The 23,964-nt window shown below is 38.3% G+C and overlaps 1 protein-coding gene across 1 annotated transcript; it reads left to right on the top strand.

Moving 5' to 3' along the window:
* The first annotated feature begins 385 nt into the window (after positions 1-385).
* Positions 386-22,858, top strand: LOC139133455 (venom phosphodiesterase-like). The gene is made up of 26 exons (XM_070700064.1): positions 386-512; positions 6,483-6,539; positions 7,013-7,045; positions 7,675-7,753; positions 8,214-8,304; positions 9,058-9,149; positions 9,502-9,581; positions 9,941-10,060; positions 10,613-10,688; positions 11,037-11,070; positions 11,600-11,665; positions 12,540-12,612; positions 12,915-13,067; positions 14,150-14,216; positions 14,754-14,794; positions 15,508-15,629; positions 16,211-16,289; positions 16,544-16,631; positions 17,088-17,278; positions 18,047-18,107; positions 18,418-18,575; positions 18,725-18,863; positions 19,826-19,906; positions 20,329-20,464; positions 20,711-20,861; positions 21,319-22,858. The coding sequence occupies exons 1-26, from the start codon at positions 501-503 to the stop codon at positions 21,460-21,462; spliced, it is 2,424 nt and encodes an 807-aa protein (XP_070556165.1). The 5' UTR covers positions 386-500; the 3' UTR covers positions 21,463-22,858.
* The last annotated feature ends 1,106 nt before the right edge of the window (positions 22,859-23,964 follow it).

Here is a 23,964-nt window from a genome sequence, read left to right as displayed (position 1 = left end):
AGATGTAGATACTTGTTAACAATACATCATGGGATTGATCAAGATCGTTGCTGATCATGAGAACAAAAGATAACAAAAAACCAAAAATATAATAGCAAGGAACACGGTGGAGCATGTGTAAGGATATACCATTCCTACGGCAGGGGTGAACTATTTATTGAGATGTTTTGTAGGCGGTGAGTTTCGTTCCAGGAGATGCCTATGGCCATAGTCAAACTCAATTCCACTTCATAAAGATTATGACGAGAAAAGCTATCACAAAGTGTGATTTATCATTACCTTAAAATGTGGTACATTTACTACTATACTCACTGTTTGACAACCATAAAGTGTATGTAGAGTGCTATTTTCTCTGTGATAGCAATTACGCAATGGACGTAGAATACAAATATCTTGTACTCGTTGACCTCGCTCTTCCTCCAGCCCTGCAAGCAACCAGACTCACTCGTCAAGATCTATTTCTTAAATCGGTCCCTCTATAGTCCACAAGTGCTGTGAAAATGTCAGATAAGGTGAGTATTTCTCAAATTTATAGCATTATCTATCGTTGTCATCGGCTTTGACAATTTCTGAAGTAATACCAGGTATGCTTTGATGATGTCAAATGTCTATTTGCATGCTCGAACATTTACAATGGGTAGAGCCCTTGCACTTTGCTCCGTCAGAGGTGTGAGAGACGAGATCATAGGCACTAAAGTATGAATCTTAAGTTAGATTAATGCGAAAGAAATTACACCAGTGACAAACCACTTTGTTCTGAAAACACAGATCTTTTATTTTATCACTCTAGGCGAAATGGCTAAAGCTCAAATCAGGGGTTGCCAACAAGATGTTCTCGTATAAAGATACAGAGGGGCTTTCTAGCATGTTTGAAAGGACAAGGAAAGGGCTGACGAGCTCACCGAGCAAACAGGGGGAAAACATGGGCGGGCCAAGAGTAGAATTCTGTCGTCTGTCAGGATTTGCAAAGGGTGGGGACGAAATCACGATTCAAAAGCGGGAATATGGTAGTCGGGAGTTGCTATAGCGAGGAGAGGGCTAACGTATAGTTTTCCTTGCCGGAATTTGACGACAGGAGGATTTTTCAGATTGTAGAGGAGGACAGTTATGCACAGCTTTTACTTTCTCTTCTTAATTTTATTTCATTAACCTATGTTCTGTGATTTCTGTGTAGCGTGTGTACTTTCAAAATCACTCTGTTTACTCCATATGCGTACTGTTGTAGCATTGGTACGTGTTACGTCATATGTTTGATCAAACGACCAGCAGGCAGAAGTTATCTACAATCAGATTAAAATCATCAAATTTAGGTAAACGAGCCAAAAGATAACGTTTTGACCGTTAAAACTCAGCGAGGCGCATAGTCATCAAATCTGCGGTCACTTTGTGTACGACCATAGACCCTCGGTTTTTCTCGAGAGTCTATGGTACGACACACGTTGGCCCTTGAAGTCATATAACGGTTAACCGTTTAGGCAGGAAAGAGTGTATCCATCTTATTTTGAATCCCAATTCATCAGATTTGATGTTTTCATAGTGAAGCAGGACACTGTCAGGTAGCACCGTCGGTCACACGAACTGTTCATAGTACATCAACAGGTTGATCAGGGTGTTTGCAAAATGAGATTAAGTGCACACTCAACTCGTACGTACCACTATATGCAAATATGTAAACATAATTCAGTACATTTAGAATACACACGTCTACGACACTGTAATTAAAGTAATCCAGCAGAGAAGAAATAATACATGGGATTTTTAAAAAGTAAACGGCAATCTGACCGTCTCTTTTCGGGTAAAAGTCGATAGTGGCAACTACAATGAAAGTTTATAGTTTATCGTAGTCCAAGCATGGACGTCATATTTGTGAGATAATACGTCACGAAATGTCCTACTGCTGTTTAATGCTAAGATTGCTGACACTCAAAACAGTCACGACCAAGATCAGTATTCAATAATTGTTTTCGACCATCGGTCAATAATTGTTTATATTATTTGAAACGACGTCCTTAGACTGTTTTGTTGAATTACAAAAACCTCAGTTTCTTAGCTTTCAGTAGAATACTTTTCGCGAGCAAGTTCTTGAACGCTCGGATTTTTACAATTATTTTTTATGGCCTTTTGTTTGAGTGTATTCGTTTTATTGAGTATGGATCAAGCGAACTTTTCAAATTTTGAGATCTTTTATAGCAGCAAATATTAATATTTATGCATTGTTATATCATTAAGAATCCCGGTCAATTTAAATTTCCGATGTCAGAGTTTAGACTGTCGAGAGCCGCTTGTGACGTTCTAGCCATTTTATTATCACAACTGGAAGTTGTGATATAGAGGTGGTTTCAACCGGTGTTTGATGTCGTCCATTTCCGTAAACGACAAAAAGTCAAAAACTGCTGAACAGACTGCGTTGATATTTGGTACCGATACATAGACTGGTTCTAAGATTCCAATTCGGAAAAATGGAGCCAAACAGAGCGGAGGTTATATAGTTTTGGGAAATTTCTAACCCCCCTTTTTAACTAATTGATTTTAGGGGTCTTTCATATATGTAGTTTTGGAATGTACACCAATCCTGCATTGTGGACTGTTTTATGAGTTGTGGAACAGAAATGAGGTTTTGATGAATGTTAGAAATATGCAGGATGGCTGATTCAAAGTATAAGAGATTTCTATGCTCTTTTGGGTATCAAAAGCAATAAAAAAAACCATATTTCATAGTTTAGATTCTCACTTTTGAGATGACCCTAAGCATTTGTTATGTAAACATCCTTGAGTCAATATGCAGACTTTGACATTCCTGAGATTAAGTATCAACGACCTCACATGTTACAGTCTTTCACTACCATGGTATGGCCCAAACCCATTGTTATCAATGGTGAGTGTGGACCTGTCTACAGGAAATTAGGGTGAACAAGTTAGACAATGCCGTTACAAGTTGTAGGTTAGTTATCAAGGTAGCACCAGCATAGAGTCCTAAGCATGTCCATGTGTTCTCACAGGAAATTACAGGGAAAAAAATTATTTGAAAGTTTCTCTCCTTTAAATAGAAGTATATTACAATTTAAACCTGTCATGGATGGATTGCTCTCAAATGATCTGAAACACAGTTATTGCCCATTAGCAACAAATCTATAGCAAGATTTATGTAAAGTTCATGAACTTACACAAGGTATTAGACAAAAGATGACCATGACTTTGCTACTTTTCAACATTTATTTCATTCAGATTTCCTCAGCTTAGTGTATAATTTTGTAATCTTAATTACTGTCAACTTAGCTTTACTAACTTATTCTATCCTCATTATTCTTACACTACTGTTATAACCACAAAATTTCAAGAGATGCATATATGATTGTCACTTAACAAACAATTTACAAATATGTCTTCTGCTTTTTTCTCCATATACATATACATGTCCCTTTTCTCATAAAAATGGACTTAAAATCGCAATGTGAAAAATAGTCTTTCAGCTGTATGTTGCTCATTGACTTCGTGGTCTGTCTAATTAGTCCCCACGGACACCGTCCGGGGGGACTTATAGGTTCAGTCATGTCTGTGTGTGCGTGCCTGCTCCGTGTGTGCATCCGTCCGTCTGTTCACGCAGATATCTCAGACATGCCCTGGTCAATTTCTTTCAAACTTTGCACAAGGATAGTACCCTACCCATACAGATGCACGTCGATTTGGCCATGTTAGAGGACTTTTTAGTTTACACCACCATAGACTACCATGTATAAGTCAGCTGTCTATAGAATCCCATGTATAAGGCCAAGTAAAATAAAAATTTAGTTTCTCATCATATTCATATTGCAAAAAGGATTCAGTGACACAGTTTTTAGTCCCTATGGATGAAGTCCAGGGCCTTATAGATTGGGTCATGTCCCTCCGTTCACGCAGTATCAAATATTTTGACAAAATCTCCCGTGACCTCGGTGACCTTTGACCTCAAATATACATATTTGTCCATAACTCAGTAACCACAAGTGCTACACCCTTCATATATGGTATGATGGGACACCTTATGACGCCACATATTGTACCTCATTAATTATGTGCATATCTAATTTTGAGCGAGCCAATAGAGCTAGGTCTGATTTTTGGTATATAGGGATGACTTAGCAATTCAATTTTTTTGACAAAATGTCACATGACCTCAGTGACATTTGACCTGAAATATACATATTTGTCCATAACTCAGTAACCACAAGTGCTACACCCTTCATATATGGTATGATGGGACACCACATGACGCCACATATTGTACCTCATTAATTATGAGTAGTTTCACAATGTGCCAGTTGTGATCAAGTGCCATTGGCGCTATTTTATTGATATTGAAGGTGGTTGGGCAAGCCCGGTAAGACTGCACAGGCATACTGAAAACACTGTCAGGTGATACCTGACAGTGTCCCGCTTCACTTTGAAACCATCAAGTGTGACGAAGACGGATTTAAAAGTAGTTGGGGTCTCTACTGTCTGTGCTGAAAAGTATATATCTCGTGTCTTTGTTTGTTGTTGGTATTAACGTTCACCTGTTTTTCACGCACTCACGCCCCAGCGCCCGACGTCGTGATCACATGAAGTAAAGTCTAACTTTTTGCATCTGTGCAATCTTATGATCTTATTTCTTCAAGAGCAAAGTTCATCGCTGAAGCTCATGACCAGATACATAATTTAATTTAAACGTACCGTACAGCCCCCAGCTCTTCCAAACACTTTATCAAGAATATAGTAACGTATGGTTTAATCAGTCTTTAATTTTCATTAAGCGACTTACATGATAAACTGATGATAAAGTCAAGTGGCCCAGACAATTAAGTGAGATACCTTGCCTTTACGGCGGTCAGTGTAATCTGACAATGAACCCTAGATACGCTACTCGTGTCGTTCATATACTGTGCACATGAACCAAAGTCGAAGGCCACGTGATCGCAAATCGGCCTATTACAGACAACGGTGCAGACGCCTCTAATCAGTCATATGATGATAGAATCACCCACATTAAAGTGGCTCTTGCACCGTATTGTTACGGTTTTCTCGACTACTTTTCCCGTTAATATGTTAACTGTCAATCGTAAGTCTGAGCTTCGGTCGCTTGGGCAGATGCAGCCTACGAAGCTGTTCGTATAAAATGCAGTTTTTCAGCCGGCGGATACATTTAAAAGTAATCAGTTGACGGGGATAAAAAGCCAATTTTCACTATGGGCAGGTGCCGCCAACTGGTAGATTTCATCAGTTTCGCAAAATCACCACAAAACATGTTTTGAAGGCTGATATTTTACTTTTTTTTTGACCTTGACCTAAAATTTGGAGGGGAAATTAGAGCTGTTCGTAACTGCCCTCCCACTAGCATAAACGGGAAAAATGCCCTCCCACTGAATTTTGACGCCCACTGCCCTCCAGTATTTATGGTCTGCCCACTCCCCACTCCCCGCAACAATTCAAGCTCCCCACTGCCCTCTCTCCCCACTACTGACATTCCCCATTGCCCACTTAATGTCCTGTAGGCAATCAAAGACAGCGCAAAACCTTGAAAGCAGCTAGTACTATACCTTAGAACATTGCGCCCCTCTAAGTTAGGCGCTTATATCTCCCCACAAGTTCTATCAAGCACGACTTTCCCCTCCCTCTCCGTATTTTCCGTTACCCACTGTCAAAAACTTTCTCCCCGCCCACTGAAAAAATGAAATTTCTTCCCCGCCCACACTAAATACTGACTTTTTCTCCCCGCCCGCTGATTAGTTTTGAAATTTGCCCGCCCGCAGAAAAATTGCACACGAACACCTTTTTGCACGAACAGCTTAGTTGGCGGCACCTGTATGGGGAGGGAAGAAATTCCAGTTTTTACAGTAGGCGGGGGGAAAATGTTTTGCAGTGGATACCCGAAATAATTAGAGGGAGGGGAACGCTGTGGTTAATAGAACTTGAGGGTAGATTAGACGATGTCATCGGAGGGAGAGGGCAGTGAGGAGCGTGAACTGTTGGGTAGAGCGGGCATGCGCAGATCACGCATTCTAGAGGGCAATGGACATTTTAATTCAGTGGGAGGGTATGTTTTCGCATATGTCAGTCGAAGGGTAGTTACAAAGAGCTTCACTTTCCCCTGCAAATTTTTAGGTCAAAATTGTGTAAAACTTCAGAGGTCTTTTAATAAAATATTTTAATATTATTTTTTAATATGTGATGTGTTGTGATGGCGGGATACAGCATGCTAGTCTCGTCACTGACTGGGTCGAAATCTGAAGATCCGCACAATTTTGTTTCTAGTACATACCGAGAAATTTTACTGTAGTCAAATGTGTAGTTATTTCCACTAGAAATCCCTCAAAAGTGACCCATAGGTATCTCAGGCGTCCAAAGTCTCGGAATCATGCTTTTACACAAGAGACACTGGCCGTCCCCTCGTATGAGCAAGCCTGTATGTGTGCAATGCCCGTCAGCTTTTGTTCCGATATTTATAGAGTGTTATTTTTTTTCAACAGGGAAATATTTACACAGACATAATGATAGAAGACAGTATGAACAGTATCTATAAGCCGGTAAGAAACGAAATATGATCCAGATTATAGTCATACACAAGACTGGTAGCCAGTAAGGCTGTCCCTGATATCTCTTGGCATTATTCCCAGTGATTATATGTAAATCCTTGCGCTGTATCACACAATCTTCTACATTCTTGATGATATTTTCAATTTGATGCTTACCATAATTATTCACCTTAGTTGCATTATAATTATATCATTTCTTTCACAATATTTTAAAGTTGAATTTGTTTTTATCCGCACGCATTTCTTATTCACAAGGTTGGACGCATTGTTTTAAAGCATTCGATGTTTGTCTCTGAATGACGCAAGATCGCTTAAATCGTGCAAATTCTGTACTTCATATTGTCTGAGAGATCTCTTGGGTAAGACTGTCATTAGAAGCATCAGGAAAATAGAGTTAAGAGAATTTGCAGATGACTGACATTGTATTTATTTTAAGTAATTGTTGTCCGTTTTGTTTATTCTAGAAATCTAAGAGGAAGCGTACAATATTGATCTGCGTAAGTATTTTTTCTCCCCAAGAACACAACAACAACAATATCTTCAACAACAACAACAAACAACAACAACAACATCATCATCATCATCATCAAAAACAATAGCAATTAAGATATGTATATGTATATGTTATAAATAGATACATAGATAGATAGATAGATAGATAGATAGATAGATAGATAGATAGATAGATAGATAGATAGATAGATAGATAGATAGATAGATAGATAGATAGATACAAATATGTGAAAGTACATTACATTTGTGCGTATAAAATAACACAAAACATGAAACAATCAAGACACTTCTTCAAGTACAAAAATAATGTTCTTAACTACTGGTTCATCGATATAAACTATTCACATATTTGTATGTCAGGAAATATGTCTGTGCTTACATATTAGTATCGGCACCCTTGTATACATACATTGAGAAATCAACATAAATAAAGTCAAACACATTTTAATTTGAATTGTCTAGAATTGTGTACGTTGATCAGGTTGTCAGATGTAATTTTCAATTATAAATTGAAAACAAACGAAATTTTAATTTACTTGGCGGTGAATAATATCCGTCTAATGCGCCCTCAATAGTGACGACTGTTTTACAAAGACAGTATTTGATGTTCCAGATTCTCCTTGTTCTTGCGTCAGCTGGGATTGGAATCGGGATTGGTTATGCCATATTCGACTCTCCGACCGAGCTACCGGGTGAGTCAGCGCTTGCTCATGGGCTGTGATTTTGAAAGACGCCCGCTACTGTTGATAGCTTGAATCGCCTTTTGTAGGCCATTGTCGAATTCTCTTGTGATGTATTGCCGTTAAAAAGCATTATAAGTTTGTTTGTCGTCTCAAAATCTTTCCCTGCAAGCAAGGCGATAGGAAAGTGAATACATTGTTGTAAACTTACTTAGAATTTGATTTACAGAACGTAGGACCTTGCTAATTATTGGAAAAGAAACAAACAAAAAACACAAACAATATCAGAGCTCGGAATGCTCGCAGGAATGATTCTAAGCTGAACAAATATTTCTTCTGCCATATCCACGATATTTAATTACTTCTCGCTTTTAATATAAAGTGACATGACGTATGTAGTTCCGACGACCTTTCTCGTTGAAACCGGAATACAAATAGAATATATTTATGTGTATTTTACATGATAACACAGATGAACCTGGTGATAACAAGCCAATCATTGATTACGATTCTTGGTTGGAAGCGCCTTGTAACGAAAATGGAGAAGCACAGTGTCCAGCAGGGTAAGTAATTAAGCAGACCGTTTTCGATCATTTTGTAAGGGTGCCGCAAGACACGGTTGCCATCTATTGTGAATATGAGAAACAGACATTCCCCGTACGTTGTTCATGAGTTTTATTAAAATGCTTCGGGGAGGTATCTCCGGCATCAAAATATTTTTTGCATATACGTAGGCATTCTCACATGAAGCGTTCATTCTAAGTTGAGTGTTTGTAAACGTTGATCATAATAACTTAAAACGACACGAGTTCATATCGTTGGGATTTGGAATGAGGTGATCAGTGACTTTGACAATGAAAGGGCACATCGTCAAGAAAACACCATTGGTGTAGATCGCAATATCAAAGGGACAAAATATTCAGTTCATCAGAAACAGGTAAACGTGACAAGAAATGCTCTTGGTCTATACCTTGGTCTATTCCAAGAAATATTAATACTCACAATTTATCAGAGGGTCAGATATAAAAGGAAAATCGACTCAGTTAACACCTTCGTTTCTGTAAGTTAAAGCCCTACCTCTAGAAATACACTATCATGCCATGAAGGTGTACGTGTTAGTCATTTTCTTCAAGCGAAAAAGTTCAAAAATTATTAATCAAATAAAATCTAAGACAAGACATTTTCACCATCAGCATGAGAAATCCACGACAACATAGCTGTAAATAAGATGAACAAACAAAATTTGTACAAGACAACGTAACGTTTGAGTTATGAGAGTCAGTGATCTGATATATTTTGGTGCTTTCGGTTCACAGATACACAAAGCGCCCTCTGGTGATCCTCTCCCTGGATGGTTTTCGCGCAGACTATCTGGATAAAGGCTTCACTCCAAACATTGCAAAAATAGGTGTCGGTCTTTCGCTTAGTTTTAGCGTTCTTAAATGTACATTATTTTGTTAAATTGACGTCATCGAAGTAGAGGTATCATTTATCTTTAACATCGTTGCCAAGTGTGTCTTCAAGATAGAAACATATGCCTGAGATAGACACTTTGCAATAAACCTTGCTTTCTATGAGAAAAGAACCATCGTCAAAAGTAGTTTACTATCATAATTATGAAAGCAGTGTAATCAGAACAAATGTGCAGGCAAATAACTTCTATATTTCGATTTAATTTGTTTCGGGATATAGAGAATACTGGACGTGTCATGGCCTAAATATTAACCCAGCTATGTCTTTTTTAACATTTTCAATTTCAGCGAATTGTGGTGTCTATGCCCCGTCGATGAGACCTGTTTTCCCTACCTACACGTTTCCGAATCATTACTCCATAGTGACGGTATGTTTCCCCAGGATTGAAATTTTTACGGGTAGTATGTTTTCAAATATCCCGTCGTATCCTCCTTCTTTGGTCCTGTCTGTGAGCGGACCGCATGTATCTCGTTGAGACCAACATAAGTATTTCAGCAATTTTAAAGATGTCAATCAACACAATTTAATCGACTTTTCAAAACCAAACTTAAAAAATGAAACAAACAGTATCAAAATACCAATAGTCCCGTCAAAAGTCATTCACGTTTTGTATATATCCGGGAAGAGTCTATATATTACCCTGCATGAACATGCATTGACCCCGTATAATGCCCTGAAAACTTCTGTTGGCATATTAGGTTATTTTGCACTGACTTCCACTCACAGGGTTTATTCCGAGAGTCGCATGGAATCATAGCCAACAATATGTATGACCCAGAGTTCAACGCCGTGTTCAGTCTTGGCAGTGACGAATCTAGGAATTCCAGATGGTGGGGAGGAGAACCAGTAAGTTCAAGATCTATATTCTACCTAGTATAATATATGAAATTGAGAATCGCTAGTACCATCGTAGGAAATCAACAAGTGATACGTGCAGTTCAATAGGTACATCATGGTTAGCGCGACAGGTTTACAGTTCATGGATTGTAAAAAGAGCGTTCGAATCTCCTCCACTATCAATGAGCGGAATCTCAACTGATTGAAGAGCCTTACATCCTGGTATTTCAATCAAATTCTAAGTATTTATAAATTACTTATTGAGTAGTCCATTTTCGATTGAATTCTTACTCAGTAAAATGTTTATCACACTTAATAAGTAGCTGAATTTCTCGAAAATGTCCTCCGATCCTTCAGTAAAGTCACATGGCCCCTAATCTGAATTAAATGTATTTGGCTCTTACCTTATCGTCTGAAGACGAAGTAATTTAACGGTAAGTGTACATTTCCGGGAAAAGCAAACAGAGGCGTGATTTTACTAAATTTAGCTTCTTGAAGAAAAAGGAACATCGTATAATTTTCATAACTTAGTACAATTCAACTGAAACTTTCCGATTACAGATCTGGGTGACTGCCGAAAAACAAGGTCTTCCGCTCTGCTACTTACTTCTGGCCGGATCTGACGTAGAAATCGGAGGTAAACGGTTTACTTTTCTTCGATCGAGAGGTTTTGTCAAAAGTGATATGTCTTACTTTCCCTTGGCATAGATAGAAATAAGCGGGTGTTGAAATTTCTATCATGTAGTAAGTTCTGATTATTTGCATTGAACGTGAAGAAGTGTGACAATGGATAAAGGTTACAAGATAAAAGGACCCCAGAAGTGAGTGAGATAGCTATGAAACGCCTGCATTTTTCCTTGCATGTTCCTTCAAAGTAGATTAACATTCACTGTGATACTATTTTACGTGGAAATTTCTGTCACTTTATCAACCACTAAATGAAGGAACGGCTTTAACCTGATGATGATCTTATTTTGTTCGTCAGGTGTGAGACCAACATATTCCTTCTTATACGATGGGTGAGTACAACTTTGATTGAACTAGGATCTCATACGATTGGTATTTCACAGTACAATGCCCCTCGGACAAACGTTCGGCGTTCAAAAGATTTCCAATACTTTTCCGATAGCATTATGCTGCTCATATATATATATATATATATATATATATATATATATATATATATATATATATATATATATATATATATATATATGGCTCAGTTCGAAAGCTCGTGAAAACCGACTCTTTATTTTTCTTCATAGCGCCAACATAGAGATTGCGTCTATCGTAAATTTCAAGTATCCATAAATCGTAGATAATTTGTTTCTCTGATACCGATATTGAACAAATGCACCTGATTTTTGTTCTTAATTTTTAAAGATAGCACTTTAAAGTTTCATTTACCCGTCAAATTCAAATCATAGCAACCTGCTGTGAATTTGATAACGTCACCACGTGTATGACGCCAGCCAAAAACCTATGGCCGCCTCCACATAGCTCACATAGTATGCCCATGTTCATAACGTTGGTTTTTTTATATTTTAGTGAAACAAGTTACGAGCAACGAGTCGATACAGTACTCAGTTGGATTTCAATGCCGGAAGAGAAAAGGTAAACGGCAATTCACATAAAACACGACAACTGTCGTATTTTTTCTGTAATTCTGTCCGAAGGATTCTTGTGAGCACCTATCTATATAATGTTGAGCTTAGTGCTTTTGCCCAAACCAATAATAATAAAGTTTATTTCATTATGGTCTTAAAAGATCAAACATACAATATGAAATTGACAGTAAATCTTATTCGTTTTGATCGTTATTAACACAAGATGATATATATTTAACCTTGACAATGTTATCACTACTGGGATTAATATACGCACAGCCTCTCAAGTCTGTCACGTCAGTATGCAAGGGATGGGACTATATCTAGATGTACGTAATGTACCCACCTTTTTCTAGCCTTCAATTTTCGGCATTCGTAGGCAAAATATTCGTTGCCTCGGCAACAGTAACGTGTGACTGCATCGTACTGTATCTGTCACGCAACTACTTGATTGTCTCAAAAAGGCTTAAGAAATTGGCAATTTTTTGGTGTAAACTTCAACCCGTGGTGGTAGCCTGAAATGTCTAGTTGAGTTCAGTGACCGCTTGAGAAGCACATTCACTCGACATTCACTCGACCTGTAGCAACTGACTTGGCTGGCCCTCGCTGAACCAACAAACGTGGCGAGGCATTTTCGTGATGGGAACTTCAAGAATAACGGGTTTTTCAAGCGTGAAAAGAAGATGGTGGAAAACTAGTAGCGGTAGAGAGTTTTCAAATAGTAGCGATATCGGAGACAGAATCAACTCTTTGTTTACAAGTTTGATTTTTTGTCAAAATATACCTTACAATGGTATCTTTAGATGCAAAACCGTCTCGGGGTACGCATCCTCGGCTTAGGGTGTTTAGCGTCATCGTGTTTTTCTTTTCTCCAATTTCAGACCCGATTTCATAACCTTATACTTTGACGAACCTGATTATGCTGGACACGACTATGGACCTTACGGAGGCGAGGTAGTAAATCTGTATGCCGTGAAGTTTCGCAGATAGAGTGATATTGTCATCAACCGTATTGACGGTTGACCCAATGTATTTAATAAACGAAACGTTGAAGCATATTACGCATGCGCTTGCAACAACAAATGCTTTGCATTCCATTTCGTATTTTTAAAGTTCAAAGTATTCAACAAAATAGTAGTGAAATATTAAATTTATTCAGATATATTTTTTCGTCAACGTTTACGGTGTGTGTACTATAATAGTTAAGAAAATTTCATACGTTCAATCGTAGCCTATTAATACTGTCATTTTCACAGGTGAACGAAGTTTTGAGCCGAGTGGATGAAACCGTGGGAGAGTTAATGGACGGCATGGTGAAATTAGGTGTACATCATTGCGTTGATTTGATAGTCTTAGCTGACCACGGCATGACAGAACTCAGCTGTGATAAAGTGTTCTTCATGGGAGACGTGAGTAGATCGTCATACTTCTCGTACACGGACTACTGTGAACGTTCGTGGCGCACTTGATGATCATATTGTTCGTAATGTGCTCACCAAAATCGCGCTTTTAGCCTATTTTCTATAGCTTCGTTGACAGTCGCCTGTACCATTTCGACCGTTATTTTCGCGAACGTTTCGGCAGACGTTAAGGGCACCCTTTCAGTCCCAACACTCTGAAATCTGCCATTGGAAAATCGACCTCAATAGTTACGTATTCTAAGATTGTACATACAGGGGCAGTCTTTTGTATTTTAGTTGGTCAGCGTAGACTCGGAGCGATTGACTGCACAGGTAGTTCCATAGCAAAGGTAAAATGCCGTGCTAGGATGTCGACTGTCTTTATACTAACTTTGGATGCGTTGAAGGAATAAACTTTATCATTACACTGATTATCAGCAATATGCCCATGTAAGTTATATAATCATGACTTATTGCAATCAGTACATCGACAACTGCAACAGTCGCACAGTCCTTTAATTGACAGTCATATGGCCTCAAACATTGAATATTAAGCAATATCGCAAATTTTGCCTATCGTAGTGAATGAGACCAGAACAAAAGCACTGAAAACCCGAGGAAGATTAGTTTTATGAGTTTCAGCGTGCATTTATCGGAGCGGGTGGTACTTGTTACTTCGTGGTAACATTTTCATGATTTTTATTCTATGACCTGCGCACCTCTTATAAAGTATATTTGGAAAACATTCTTTGCCGACCGGACACGTGGTATTGGATACAATATTCAATGTTTTTATTCTCAACGTAATCTCAGTTTGCACTAAAATTCAGTTTTCGAGAATACTGTTGAGCATTTGACAGAGTAATTAACACGCGATTCGACATTTTGTGGGGGGAAAGTAGAAACTGTATTGTACACATAGAATTAAACTTGAAAATAAAACAAAAGTTACAACGATCGGGCTTGCACATAAATGTTAGTTATTTAAGTATAGTAACCTGAGTTTCTTCATATTTTTCACCAATTTAATTAAGCGACATCATAACCCGCCATTAATTCTCGTAACATGTCTGTTTCTCAATTACTTTCAGTACATAGATACCTCCGATTACTACTACAGACTGGGAGCTATAAGTCGCCTCGACCCAAAATCATCAGGTAATTTGGGTCATGTCTTCGACTTTGTATATATAACCTGTCCACCCTAAATCTACGTAAACAGGTCGAGCATCGCCAATGTGATAACAATGGGGTTGGGTCAAATTATGATGGTGAAAGGGTTCAAACTACGTTTTCTTCATATGAAGAATTTCCTTCATATCTTTCACATAAGATGTAGTCGATCAATCATCGTGTGATGTTTGGTTGTTACTTGAACTTAGGAACATCGACCTTGGCGAATAGCAAGAATGTTGTTATTCTCCCTGTAATCGCATAATTTAGGCATGGCATTTTTTGAACCATGTAAGATTAGAGAATATCGTTGAAGCGCGTTTTAAAATTTTTACTCTTTTATCGTGATGTACAGTATCATATCCTAAGCATTAAAAACTTTAAAGTATGACTAGTGGAAGATTACTATGAAGATGACCAAGGAAAACTTTACTTGACACTTCATTTGACGAAATATCCTGCAGAAAATTTGCACCTGCAGAGATGTTTTCATAATTGACTTATCGTACGATTGTCTTTTAGCTGAACTGTCAGAGCCGGAGGAAGTTGTTGATGCCATGCAGGTGAGACAAATGTAAACAACGCATCACATAATATCTCATATGTTTGTTTTGTGTTTAATGATAGAGAAAGATAGACTGTCTATGTTACTTTTGTGTTTAATATATTTGTGTGCAATCATCCTCTAGTGCCAGGGGCATATCCATGCACACTATTACATATTTCTGAACGTCGGACTTATAGTGAAATGTTACTTTTCACTCACAGACACACTCTTCAAGCATACATACATATATAAAAGTTATAGCACTTTCAATTGTCAGAATTACAAAATTTCAATCTTGAGTTTCGGATAATCTGATAAAGGAGTTTTCTATGTTTTAACTGATCTGAGCTCTTGTATCCATCTCTGTCTGTCTGTCTCTGTCTGTCTGTCTGTCTGTCTGTGTCTGTCTCTGTCTCTATCTCTGTCTGTCTGTCTCTATCTGTCTCTCTGTCTCTCTGTCTCTCTGTCTCTCTCTCTGTCTGTCTGTCTGTCTGTCTGTCTGTCTCTCTCTCTCTCTCTCTCTCTCTCTCTCTCTCTCTCTCTCTCTCTATCTCTGTCTGTCTGTCTCTATCTGTCTCTCTGTCTCTCTGTCTCTCTGTCTCTCTCTCTCTCTCTCTCTCTCTCTCTCTAACACATCAAGTATCACTGACATCGTCACCAACTCGTCCTTGCGTCCTTCAACGTCATTGATATTTTGGAGTAATTCGTCACGTTCATCTTGCCTTGCAGTGTAAAGATCACAACGTCACACCGTACGTGAAGTGGGAACTGCCTAAGAATTGGCACTACGCCAACAATCGACGAATCGAAGAAATTGTTATTGTTGCTGACGACAGCTGGACAATATCCCTGTGAGTACATTCTCTACACAGCCTGCTCTTCCAGTTTAATATAAGAACTTTCTCATGTACGAAAATGAGGGCATCAAATCACGACAGAACGCCATTCATTAAACCCGGAGTCTCAGAGAGAGACTGGAGGAAGATGCTAAACGATCGTAGTAAGAAAAAAAAATTTCGGGGGGGGGGTAGGTGAGAGAGACTGAGGGAAGATAAACGATCTCTGTGAGAAAAATATAATTTCGGAGAGGGGGGATTGACAAGACAAGAGCCTTGTCGGAAAAAATCTGAGTTTAACTTTACCAAGCCTTTGAATTCTCTAAAAAGATAAACGATCTCTGTGAGAAAAATATAATTTCGGAGAGGGGGGATTGACAAGACAAGAGCCTTGTCGGAAAAAAATCTGTGTTTAACTTTACCAAGCCTTTGAATTCTCTAAAGTCCTGAGATATTTTACTGAAAATTTGTACAGGGATTGAGAGAGCTTCAGAATAGAAGAATTTTTTTCGGACACGATTTATACACTGTCCTGATGCTACATGCGAGATTTGTTCACAATTATCGTCGTAAATTTACCTGTTTTTCCATTTCAGAAAAAACGATTCATCTTACAGTGAACAGTATTGCAGCGGTGGCACGCATGGATACGATAACAAATACACATCAATGGAGGCAAGTAGAGAAAACACGGTCCCGTTTTTTCAGAAAAGAAATATCAAGTGAAAGTAGAAAACCTGCTCACACCGATCATTGTGTAGGAGACTAGCAAGGAAGTTTTAATATATTAAGTTTTCTGAGAAGCATTTGCCCATTGGATTACTTTTGCTGTGAATTGCAAAAAAGATCACTACCGTGACCACTCGTTTGGGTTCAGTGTATAAAAATGCGACCTTCACATAACTTTACGGACCATCTACATTTGACAGGCCCTGTTCATGGCGCACGGACCGTCTTTCAAGCAAAACCTGGAGATCGATACTTTCTTATGCTTAGAGCTGTACCCGTTGATGGCTGGTAAGTGTGGGTGTATTGGATTTTGCATCAAAAGTGGATTGATGTGCTCTGTTTACATCTCAGAGAAACAGGAAAACGACTAATCATGAATTTGGACCGTGAGCCCCACCCACCCCCCCCCCCACCACCCACCCACCCACTCCTTGGCGGTTTATGAGTGATCAAATGATTGATTTGGCTACAACGAAATGTTCGATGTCGCAATTGGCCAAAAGAAATAAATTTTAAAGTTACTTTAAAGAATTTACTGTCATTCTATATGAAAAAATTGCAGATAAAACGCAACAATATTAATATTTATATTATCAGCTAATCAAAAAATCCACGCGTGTTTTTGATGATGGAATGCTTGGTGAAACAAATGAGCACGGAAATAACCTTCAACCTTTAACTAGACCGAGTTTTCTTGTGATGGCATCGTTGAAACCAAGAAAGTTTACCATCTCTTGTGCACAGATATCCTCGATTTAGAACCAGCACCGAGCAACGCCACTAGGGGTAGCTTGAACCACATCTTACGGAACCCAAAACCGATCGAAGAACCGGATATGGCTGACTTCTCACCGCCCAGCGACTGTCCGTTTCCAACGGACTATGACCAGAGAATTGATATAGATATGTCAAACTGTACTTGCAAATCACTCCAGGTAAAGTCATCTTTTGACGTATGTGATTGTGATCTTTTGATTGGTCGACCTAATTAACGTGCATGCTCTGATCTGTTTGCTAACTTAACTAAGTGAGCTTTGAGCTTTGTTTTCTTTACTTAACCGTTATAAGCAAGAACATATATTACATTTCGTTCCTTGGTGAGTTCTCTGTTTTGGTATAGGCATATTGAGTTTAAAGCCAATGCTTCAACATTTCGTGCGTCTATTTTCGTTAAATACCGTCCGTACAGTCGCTAGAAACGTCACATGTACATTCCACTGTCCCAAAAGTGAACAATTCATGACTGTTTAAGTTGTACGAGCTTGCACGCGTACGGAACTAATTTACATGCTGCCGCACTGTTCATCCATATAACTTTCTCATTACCCTTTTTGTGTACTCGAAAGAGCATTTGTCAACTTTCTGTTGAAGTGTTCACAGAGAAAATCAAAGAAAGACAAGTAAATTTCGAATGGTCGCTTTGCTTTGCAAATATATGCGCTCCCTACAACACTGAGTATATCAGTCGCAAAGACGCATTGCTTTTTTGGTAGTATTAACTCAATAATTTAGCTAATTGTATCATAATCTTTCCAAACAAAGCTTACAAGCCTGCGTTTTCTATAATTTTATTCATATTGTTTTCAACCAAGTGATATGTACGACGATATAACAACCTACAGAGTATACACTTAAATGTTGTTTTATCTCGTCATGAAATCGTAAACAAGTTTCGTTTCTTTTTAATTGTTTTGTTTTTTCAGAATCACACAAACAAAGCAATAGAAGAATTTGACAAGCAGCTTGATCTCAGTCCGTCCGAAAGTAAGGTTATATATCATAGATAAAATAGATGATACGTAAATACGCGCAAATGGGTTTAAGCGAACTGATGCAAGCGTGGTTTTCCGTACATATGTTCGCGTTACTTATGTTTGAGGCCATGTGTAGTGACCTTACAACATCTATGTGAAATATGTTTCGAGAAAATAGCAAATTAGCTAACATGATATGAATAAATATAATGTTCTATGTATGCTAACATATTAAATGATCTTGCATCAAAAAGAGCTGTAACAACGCCGGTGCGATTTTGTTCATGCTGAGGCTTGGAATTTCATCTCTGTTATTTTAGTGGACACATCGATGAAGAACCACGCTCCGTTTGGAATCCCGCTCATTATATACAATGCAAGCGCATCACATTGTGTGCTGACGCAGACAAACTACGTCACAGGGTACAACCATGACCTGAAGATGCCAATGTGGGTATCCTACACCGTAGAGAAACAGGTATGCTTAGAAAATTTAATGTTAAACGTTTTTGTAAAATATGAGAGAGAGAGAGAGAGAGAGAGAGAGAGAGAGAGAGAGAGTTGAACCGACTTCGAATGAAACCTATCATGTTTCAATAAACTTACTATGATGAACAAATTTTACAGACTGAAAGGCAACATCCATCGCCACCCGATAACTGTGTTCGTCCCGACGTACGTGTACCGACAGAGCATTCGCCGGACTGCCGTTTCTATGAGACGGCTTCCGATGATAACGTCACGAAATCATTTCTCTATCCGCCAGGTAAGGAGAGGTAGCAGGGTTCCCAGCTAGTGTAGACCTGTAGTTGACGTGTGATGATCAGGTTCTTTGCATGTCATAGACAGCGAAATATCCAATTGAGACCTCTGTGAGAAGTTGATAGTTAAATGCTAGATTGACAATATATTAATATCAATTATATTACCATGCCCTGCCAAGTCGCATTTTTATTGGTCGAGCTGAACCACGTGACTGGCCACAAATACACAGTAACGGTTTGTTTACATGCCCGTGAATATGAATAATAAGATTAAAACTCAAAGTATCGTAACTTTACTCCTCAAACATAAATCATAATCAATCACAAAATAAAATGGAGCACTTTTAGGTCAAGTTGAGATACTTTTTCCTGAAAACATCTCCGGATTTGCCATTATTTTACAGAGCGCGTGATAGTGCGTCGCGTATTGCTTAGTTTCTGGGGCCCAGTTTTCGTTCGCTCCTGAAATTTTCGCAAATTTTGACGGTTTTGTTGGGTTCGCTGATAATATAATGGAAATAACAGACTCCACTCTGACCATTAACGTTTATTTGTGGGCGCTGGCTCGAGGAAAGCCAAATTAACGGGCTCGGCAAGCCTCGCCCGCAAAAATTTTTTGACACATTCATCGTAAAACATCAATGGGTTAAATCATGGAATGGTCTCTTTTTACCCCAACTAGACATAATGTTGTGTGTATAACTTATACCACTATTTCATTGGTTGAAATAGTAGACGCTCATGGATAAAAATGCCGTTCGAAAGCTCTACATGAAGGCATAAACTGCCGACGGGTGAGGATCTATTTTAGTACGCTGCATTGCTGCGGCGCATTGAAATATGGTAGCTGTTGCTGAGAATTTATCAAGGAGAATCTCTGAAAAGATATGCTGTTTGTGTGATCCCTTCGGGACATATGCTCATAACTATTATGCTGCTAAAGGTTTTAAATTTGTCTTTTAAGGTTTCGGAGATAGCCTAGAAGAACAAATGGATGCCTTGATTGCGTCGAATTTGGTACCACAAATGAGAGACTTTGTTTCAGGTAAGGAGTAGCTGAATGTACTGAATTCGAATGACCTTAATTAATGTGAGCTCGTGCTTCTTTTTCTTTCGGGAGAAAACGTCACCCAAACTACAGAGGGCAGTATTCATAATCACCAGCTCACAAAGTTTGCATTGAAATATATCGGTGATATTTGTATTCTCTGAAGTCGTCCACATTCGTTGATGTACATACGAAGATACTTAATGAAGAGGACGAAATATATGTAAAACATACAAACTGTATACCTGAAATGGCAACTAGATATGACCTACCTAAACTAGCACCATCTTTTGTACTTCTCTTCCGGCACTGTATGTTTTTGTTTTATCAACATACAAACAGTGATGGCGTTACCACATGTCACAGTATCGTACATCTCGTCTATCATAAGTTAATAAATTTTCATATTGACTTTTTAGACATATGGAGCGAACTTGGCGGGAAGATTTTATCCTGGGCCGACAAGTACAACGGTGTCAACGTCATTTCCGGCCCAGTGTTTGACTACAACTATGACAGTCTTCCGGATAGTATGGACGTAATGCAACAAAACGGGTGAGGCAATATCCTTTAGTGCTGGCGCGATTTAGAGTAAAAATGTCGAGTTTTCCCAAAGAACGAGTCTCTTGACATAGAGAAAAATTCTTAACGATAGACTGCCATCTTGAACGTTTAACGTTTTACTTTGTTTTCAGTGTTCCTAGGTCCTTTGACTTAAAGGGCGCCCCCAATAAACCATAAAGGAAATAACTGCTTCTTTTGACGACCAAGGCATGACAATATTGCCTTTTTTTATTTCAGGATCATGTACGGTGACCTTGTCATCCCGACACATTACTTTGTTATCGTCATGCGTTGCACGGACGACGAACCCATTGGCTCGTGTGATGATCACGGGGCTGAAACATTGTCCTTTATAATTTCAAACACCGACGGGATAAAAACCTGTCAGGTAGGTGTAATTCAAGTCAGCCCAAACATATTATAGCGAAATGGCAGGTCTGCTTTCGCACCAATATACATGTTGTATACTTTAACTGTAACATCTTGAAATAGCCCTTAACCCTTTAAGCGCCAAAGTCAATTTTTATCTCCTTTATAAAATATACTCCAGTCAAAACTTTTTTCAGATTTTTGCCAAAATTTTGGTAAAAAACTGTAGCCAATGAAATGTAATGTCCATTTGGTCAAAAACTATCAAAAAAATAGAGAAAATTCATAACGATTGGTGAAATGTTGCATTATAATTTTGGTGGAAAAAATTACAACACAGAGAGAGTTAAGCATCCTGCTGCCGAAAAACGGAACATGCAATGATGAAAATATATCATATATGAAGACAACCGCAGTTGCAAGTTCAGCATATTCGTCAATGTGGCGTTAAATCTTCGATTTTTGTTATTTTACAGGCAACAGAGCGATATTTACAGACCCAGCTTTCAAACATCCGGGATATTGAGATCATCGCCGATTTGTATCTGCTGCAAGATGTACCCATAGAGAAGTCGATTGCCCTCAAGAATTACCTCCCTGTTGCATTGTGGGAGGAATAAGACACGCCCCGTCCCTGATTTCTTTATCAATAGTGTGTGGAAGATTCTCACGAAGAAATTAACTTTTCAAATGTTCCCTGTTTAGCTTTTTACCTCGAAATTTAGATAACAAATTTCATGCAGTATGCACTTACACAAATCTGTTGATATGCCAATTATCATGCGTGCATCATAATTTATATGTATGCTAGGGAGCCATTTGATCGACGCTATGTAGTGCATGTTAAGTATTACAGCTGTGTGGTCACCATTTGACTGGTTAACTGACTGATAGATTTTTACTGGACAAAAATGGCCTTATCGTGTGAAATTCCAATGTCTATGTTTACTCACGACGTAAGTTTTACAGATCACTTCGGAAAGAAACACTCTGTCACTTTATCTATATCGTTCTGAGATCTAGCTTCTGTGTACTGCAAATCAGCAAATAATGTCTTGACATTTCCAAACACCTGCACATTTTATCCCTCTCTTTGGATGAACCTGAATAAACTCTCACTGTAGAGCGAAACACCGTGTACGCAAGAAATACATCAAAGTTCTTCAGACGAAATAACCACAGTAACTTCGAGTATTTTTTCATGATTCTTTTTACTTTCATTTATTTATCTGTTGCATCCTCCACCGGGGATCTGTTCTGTTAGACCTTCTATACAAATCATGGTGTAATAATGCGTTTTTATTTTCTTGGCAATTTTGTAATGACAAAACAAACGTCCATTCCTCAAACAAAATACTCGAATCAATTACCACAATGGTAATTTTTTAGCGGCTATTTTATCTATATTTTTCGCTTGGAATTAATAGGAACTGTATAACTACCAATAGTGTCTCATTTCTGTCCATACGAATGGCCTCTGTTTCATCACATCTCTGTCAAAGGTCAAACGCAGTTATTGACCAGCACGCAGTTATTTGAAAACAAGTGTTTGCTCTCACAATTTACACGGTATCCTTGACCTCTGCACAAGCACTGATAAAATTCCATGGTATCTTTGTCTGTGTGAAACGCCCTCTTTGGGTCAACTGTTTTAATACTGTTGTGCTTCGCTTGACATTTACTCTGTAACGGCAATAATACAAATAATGTTCACCTGTAAAAAGGCACGACTCCGTCGATTGTAAATAACTTGAACATGTTTTAACATCAGAAGCAGACTAGCCCCAGGGCTGCGTATGTACGTGTGACATATATCATCATCATCATCATCATCGATCATCATCATCATCATCATCATCATCATCATCATTAATATCATCATTATTTCGTATGGTGACTTTGTCATAACAATGTGTAAAGGTACATAAACTTTACCGTTTATCATATCAAGCTCGCCTATGAAATAAATACCGACTCGATTGGCCTTGTGAAGTACTGATTAAACATGTAACAGTTCATGTGACATACGATACATCCAGATGTTCTTCAGCATTGCTATGGGCTGACGTAATTGTTTACTTTGTCCCTTCTATGTTGTCGACCGAGACATCTACAAATAATTGAACTCGCTGTAGATCCATTTGTGAGCCGTGCATTTAATTCGGGCGTCTCGGTTACCACTAGCCTGACCTGCATCTGATCCACAGAAAATGTTCTCGAACATTAAGTGTGCATCTCGATAGAAAACAAATATGATTATACTCAGTAACCGTTGCCTCATGATTAAGCTAAGGCTTTCGCCAGTTCTGATAGTCTGCGCAGACCACAGGTCGAGTAGGCATTATTTGTGATTATTTTTCCTATTATTATCATAACAAATGATTATGAATATTAATAAATTATTAATATGAATTTTACAGAATATTAAAACATTTTTTTACAAACAATGTCGTCTACTTTGTGTAAATACAGTCTGGAAACCCCACTGTTGTGATAATTATGATTATTAATAAATTACGATTATGATTAATAAAATCATATTTTACACATTGTAATCTGCTTATGTGAACAACCCTCTGGAAACCCTTATATAGTTTCACAATCTCTGCCAAAATATACAAGTGACACAATGCCCAGGTTCTCGGCGAGAGTTACCATTGCCCAGGTTCAGTCTACTCTCGCCGTAGACTGAACCTGGGCATTGTGTCACTTGTATATTTTGGCAGAGATTGTGAAACTATATAAGGGTTTCCAGAGGGTTGTTCACATAAGCAGATTACAATGTGTAAAATATGATTTTATTAATCATAATCATAATTTATTAATAATCATAATTATCACAACAGTGGGGTTTCCAGACGGTATTTACACAAATTAGACGACATTGTTTGCAAAAAATGTTTTAATATTCTGTAACATTCATATTAATAATTTATTAATATTCATAATCATTTGTTATGATAATAATAGGAAAACTAATCACAAATTATGCCTCCTCGACCTGTGCGCAGACCAGTTCAGAGCAATTGTGAAGAAAATCGTCGTCCAATAGCTGTGCGATCAACCGACCGCTAATAAATTCTCAAAATGACCTCTCTGATGATGCATCCATGATTAGCCAT

Source organism: Ptychodera flava, chromosome 5 (assembly GCF_041260155.1).
Source record: "Ptychodera flava strain L36383 chromosome 5, AS_Pfla_20210202, whole genome shotgun sequence".
Taxonomy (NCBI): Eukaryota; Metazoa; Hemichordata; class Enteropneusta; family Ptychoderidae; genus Ptychodera; species Ptychodera flava.
The sequence above is the reverse complement of the archived record's forward strand: the minus strand, read 5'-3'. Positions and strand labels throughout refer to the sequence as shown.